The 5,786-nt window shown below is 55.1% G+C and overlaps 1 protein-coding gene across 1 annotated transcript; it reads left to right on the top strand.

Annotated features, from left to right (window-relative positions):
* Window positions 1-3,072: 3,072 nt before the first annotated feature.
* LOC123043694 (CBL-interacting protein kinase 29) lies at window positions 3,073-5,265 on the top strand. The gene has a single exon (XM_044466225.1). The coding sequence runs from the start codon at window positions 3,269-3,271 to the stop codon at window positions 4,577-4,579; it is 1,311 nt and encodes a 436-aa protein (XP_044322160.1). The 5' UTR covers window positions 3,073-3,268; the 3' UTR covers window positions 4,580-5,265.
* Window positions 5,266-5,786: the final 521 nt, after the last annotated feature.

Here is a 5,786-nt window from a genome sequence, read left to right as displayed (position 1 = left end):
TCTCAAAGAGATTGCGTCGTTAAAACTCGACTGTGATCTGCAAAGGTATCATTTCTCTGATTGATGCACGGGCTTCACCCTAGACCCTGGCCATCGATGCACGAACCTTCCTTCTCCTATTCGTCATCGACACGATTATGCGGTGTCACCACCTCCGCCTCAGACCAAAGCAGTTGACCTGTGTTGTCACCATTCCCACTTTACTCATGGAAGAATCTCAAAGAAATCGCGGAGTTAAAAACTCGACCATGATATGTGATGATCTAAATTCTCCTTCATCCAAAACAACCTGCACCACTAACTCACAAGTGAGAGTATGCATCAAACCCAAACACGACCAGCTCACTATCCTTCAAGCTTAGAAGACTTGGCTGTACCTTCCTTGTCCACCACCTGCTCGACCGTCCAAAACACCTCGCCATTCAATCCGAACAGCAACAGCACACGGTAGCGGTCGTTGTACCGTACGTGATCCACTCTAGACCGTACCATGCAACGGCAAGTCGTTCAAAACTCTTTGAAAGTAACCATACGTATACTATATCTCTGCGGTGCACGCTCACGCTCACGCCGCCGGAGCTAGCCCTGCACGTACGCATTTTCGTACTATATCTCTCTGCCGTGCAGCGCAACCGGTCGCCAGCAGCGTAACGACTGCTGCTTGTCGGCTGTCAAGGACAACCACAGTTCCCTTTTTAACGAGTTATTACTTCAAATTCTTGCCAGCAACAACTGTAACATTCTACAGTGATCAAACCAAGGCAGCTTAAATAAGTAAGCCCGTCCGATTTGACGAAACGTCCAAGTCTTTCCCCAACTGGAGGGGTGCACAATTGACCCAACGCGTACGTAGCACGTGGTCTGGCATCGGGACGACGCAGCGCCCGTTTTCCGGTAACGTGCGCGGACAAACCTGTCACACGGGTCGCACATCCCTGTTACGTTCGGCTCGGAGCCGCAAATAACCGCACAGCACAAATTATTGTGACTACTCTTGCTGGACCGGCACGGCCTCGGCGAAACCTGAAAAACCAAAAAATGCTCAGGCCACAAACACGCAACGACGGAGATGCCTCCGTGTACGCGACGCGTGGCGCAAAGCGCAAACACGTCTTCGAGAGGCGCGTGTGCAGGGCCGGGCTGCGGCAATGCGTGGAGTGTATTTCGCGGTCAGTGCGAGATATCCATCCAGAGAGCTTTGCTTGAAGCAAAGACAGGGAAAGATACGGAGCGGAGCAGCAGAAATCTCCGTCCAAAGTCCGTGCCCTGCCATGTGCTCTGCGACGCGGAGATATTGGACGAATCTGTGCGTCGCCGCAGGGCTGTGGCCTCCGTTTGCCCGTACCAGCATTTCTGCAATGCGATTAGCATATTCCTTTTGAACGTCATGTTCGGATGGATGCACTTTGAGATATAGCTGTTGTTTTCTTTCAATTGTTAGATTAGATATGGTTGTTTGTTGCGAAAATTTGGTGTGCCAACGAAGATTAAAGCTGGAAAGTATAGGTATTTTCGGCACCAGATAAAAGGCTCCATTTAAATGTTTTTTTCTGGCTTGTTTGGTATGGTGTTGTGGTTGTTCCAGCTACACGAAAACATGGCCCGTTTTAGCATCTGCTAGTACCACCATTATTTACACTTTGGGAAAGGTACAATCATTATATATAAAGATACATAGCTACCTTGAACATAGTTGTATGTTCATTCCTTAATAAAGCATATTGCCTTCATCCCGAATTAATTGTTTTAGATTTGTGTAGCTAGGAATGTATCTAGACACGAAGATACGGCACCGGTGTATTTAGACTCGAAGATACAACATACATCTGTGTGTCTAGATACATCCAATGTATATAGACAAGTCTAATTCATGAAATTGTTTACGTGTCTAGATATTGTATCCAGATAAATCTAATTCAAGCAAATATGGACAAAGGTAATAGCTTTTTCAGCACTATCATTAGATTTTGTGGTCACTGTGTTTCTTCTTCATACAATCATTTCCTTCCCCCGACCAACCTAATTCGTGAAATTGTTTGTCTTCACTACTCGCGACCGTCGTTGCTACTACGTCGTCTCGCCACCCAGCCCTGACCAAACCGCCATCGTCGCCAGTACTGTCACAGACCCTGACCACCACTCTAAGACTAGGGGGCACGATATCCATTCTTTGGGGCCGATGCCTCGCCCTAAACTCTTAGCCATCGATGCACGGACCTCCCGTCTCCTATCCTTCATCGACGTCATTCCACATTGTCATCACCTCCATCCCCTCCGACTTCGCTGCCGCCCCACGTTGTCGTTATTTGCTTCCTTACTCGAGAGAGAATCACAGTGTCAAAACCTCCACTGTGATGGGCAGAAAATATCTTTTCTCAGATTGATGCACGGCTTCACCCTAGACTCTAATCGTCGATGCACGAACCTTCCTTCTCCTATTCGTCTCGACGCGATTCTGCGGTGTCACCACCTCCGCCTCGGACCCTCGGAACATTCTAGCCTCCCATGCCGTTGCCAACCTGCGGTGTCACCATTCCCACCTTACACATGGAAGAATCTCAAAGAAATCGCGGAGTTAAAATCTAAGACCGTGATCTTCAAAGATCAAAATTCTCATTCATCCTCAAACATGCACCACCACCTCACAAATGAGAACATTCATCAAACCCAAACACAATCATCTCACTACCACTTCAATCCAGCCCTCTTCAAAGCCCTGACTGTATCATCCTCCCCAACCACTAAAACCCGACGGTCCAAAACTCCTCGCCATTCACTCCGAACAGCAACAGCACACGGTAGCTGTCGTTGTACCGTACGTCCAAACCGTACCATGCATGCAACAATAATTTGTTTTAATACAAATAAAATCTCTGAAAATATAAGAGAATCGGAACCATAATTAATGAGCAGCGCGTCGTGTTAAGAGGAAACTTCCCGGCCGCTGCCACAGCGGCAGCAGTTAAACACCACAACACGCGGGCCCCACCGGTCATACTGACCGTGGGCCCGCGGCTCCTCCCCCGCAGCCCCGCATAAATAGCTCCCCCGGTGGCGCCCCAGATCGTCTTCAACTCCAGAACCAGAGCGCAGCAGAATCCATACCAACCTCAACCCCCGAGAGAACTCTCCGGCCGGAGCACGGGAGCGACCGACCGAGCGATCCCCAATCTCTTTTCCGGCCGCCGATCCAGCCGGGGAAAATTACTACCCCACAGTCACGACCGCACACTGCGACGGCGGCGACAGAGCATACCCCGCCGCCACGATGCCGTCCGCCTCCAGCGCCGTCCCATCCGCCGTGGCGCCGGCAGACGAATCCCAATCCCTCGCCGCCCCGAAGGTCCTGCTCGGGAGGTACGAGCTGGGCGGGCTCCTCGGCCGCGGCGCCTCCGCCAAGGTGTACCGGGCCAGGGACCTCCTCACGGGCAGGGACGTGGCCATCAAGTCCTTCCCCAACCCGCGGTCCGGCGCGCGCGACGGCGAGGGCTCCGCCGGGTCCGCCGCCATTGAGCGGGAGGCGGCCATCCTCGCCCGCCTGCGCCACCGCCACGTGGTGAGATTGCACGAGATACTGGGGACGCGCAAGAAGGTCCACTTCGTCCTCGATCTCGCCGCCGGCGGGGAGCTGTTCTCGCTCGTCGACTCCGACGGCCGCATGACGGAGGACCTCGCGCGGCATTACTTCCGCCAGCTCGTGTCCGCCGTCCGGTACTGCCACTCCCGCGGCGTGTACCACCGCGACATCAAGCCGGAGAACCTCTTGCTCGACGGCGACGGCGACCTCAAGGTCGCCGACTTCGGGCTCGGCGCCGTCGCGGACGAGAGCCTCCACCACACCCTCTGCGGCACCCCGGCCTACGTTGCGCCGGAGATCCTCTCGAAGCAGGGGTACCACCCGGCCAAGGTCGACATCTGGTCCTGCGGCGTGGTGCTCTTCGTCCTCGCCGCCGGCTACCTCCCCTTCAACGACGCCAGCCTCATCAACATGTACCGCAAGATCTACGCCGGCCGGTTCCGGTGCCCGAACTGGTTCTCGCCGGCGCTCCGCCACCTGCTACGCCGCATCCTCGACCCCAACCCGGGCACGCGCATCGACACGGACGGCATCATGGAGCACCCCTGGTTCCGCCACGGCGCGAGCGGCGACGGCGAGCTGGAGAAGCTGATGCGCGGGCACGAGGAGGAGGCGTGGTTCGAGACGGAGTTCAAGGAGGACATGGCGCGGGACATGACCGCGTTCGACATCCTGGCCTTCTCGCCCGGCTCGGACCTCTCCGGGCTGTTCGGCGCCGGGCCGGGCACGGAGCGGGTGTTCGTCGGCGAGCCCGCCGCGGCCGTGCTGGCCCGGGTCGAGGACGCCGGGAAAAAGCAGGGGCACCGCGTGAGGAGGGAAGGAAAGAGCGGCGCCGGGCCGGTGTACCTGGAGGCTGAGGCCGGCGACATTGTCGCCAAGGTGACCGTGTTCCGGATCGCCGACACCGTGTCCGTGGTCGAGGTCGTGAAGGGCCACGGCCCGGAGGCCGCGGCGTTCTGGAACGACTGGCTCGAGCCGGCCGTGAAGCCTCAGGCAGTGTGAAAAAAGCTGCCGAGTGCGAGCCGGGTCTGGAACGTTATGTCGCCTCGCCGTGTCGGTGCCGGTGACGGCATGCCGCCGCCGCCGAGGGCGCGTGTGGTCGGAGATTTCTTGTTTCAAACTTCCAGTGGCGAATTCATTTGGTTTTTCTTTTCGTTGGGTCGCGTTTGAACTTGCAATGGCATGCCACGGCACTGCCAGTGTGGTGGTGACTGCTACCTGGTCGGCGGACCTGCTCTGTACAATATGGTGGAAGGGAAGAAGAATTCTTGCCAACTTGAGGCAACAATCTCCATCGTCAACAACTCACAGGGCGCGCGCATCGACCGGCGGCATGAACCTCACCTTCCGCGCCTCGGGCGCAAGAACGGCCGGGCGGAACGGAGAAGTACAACGAACCTGGACGAAAACCTGTACAGATCCATCCTGGGAGACGGCCACGGCGGCGCCGCCACAGAGCTCTCGAGTCGACGAGTCAACCATAGTCGGAGAGTGATCATAAAAAAAAAACCATAGTCAGAGAAGAAGATCGACAGGGGGCTGCCGGGTTGCCTCCGGCAGCGTGTTGAGCAGCCGCCGGCGCGGGTCGGGATTTGATGTGCTCATCGGCGAACTGTTTTCCTGTTTGGTGCAGTGCGTAAGCAGGACGTGTGGTGCCATCTGGTGACCGGCGACCTGAATCCATATAATTCCGGCGCGAGGAGTATATACAGTACTACTCCCTCCGTTCGGAATTACTTGTCTCCGAAATGGATGTATCTAGAACTAAAGTACATCTAGATACATCCATTTCTACGACAAGTAATTCCGGACGGAGGGAGTATGATGGAAGAAGAATTCGTGCGAGCGCAGACAAAATTGTGGTCGTCAGAGAAGGCGCGCACGCACCGACGGCATGAACGGGTGAATCTTTTACCTTGTCAACTCTGTGCAAGAAAATAGAAGACGTCGGGTTGCACAAGGCATGGAGGAGGACGCCGTGCCGTGAACCCGGTTTAGCTCACGGAGAAGAAGAGAACGTTGGTGTCTCAACCGAGAACAGCAGCCACGCACAACTACTCAACCGTGCAAGTTTACATTTATTTATTGCGAAAAATCGTGCAAGTAACTTGGAGGGTGTTTGGATCACTAGAGACTAGAGACTAGTAGTAGTCACCTTTAGTCAGTAAACCTTCAAACACCCCTGACTAGTGGTCCCTAGTCACCCCAC

The sequence above is a fragment of the Triticum aestivum genome, chromosome 2B, assembly GCF_018294505.1.
Source record: "Triticum aestivum cultivar Chinese Spring chromosome 2B, IWGSC CS RefSeq v2.1, whole genome shotgun sequence".
Taxonomy (NCBI): Eukaryota; Viridiplantae; Streptophyta; class Magnoliopsida; order Poales; family Poaceae; genus Triticum; species Triticum aestivum.
The sequence above is the reverse complement of the archived record's forward strand: the minus strand, read 5'-3'. Positions and strand labels throughout refer to the sequence as shown.

Coding starts and splice junctions, on each gene's coding strand:
- LOC123043694 (XM_044466225.1), top strand. CDS start 3,269: ATGCCGTCCGCCTCCAGCGCCGTCCCATCCGCCGTGGCGCCGGCAGAC.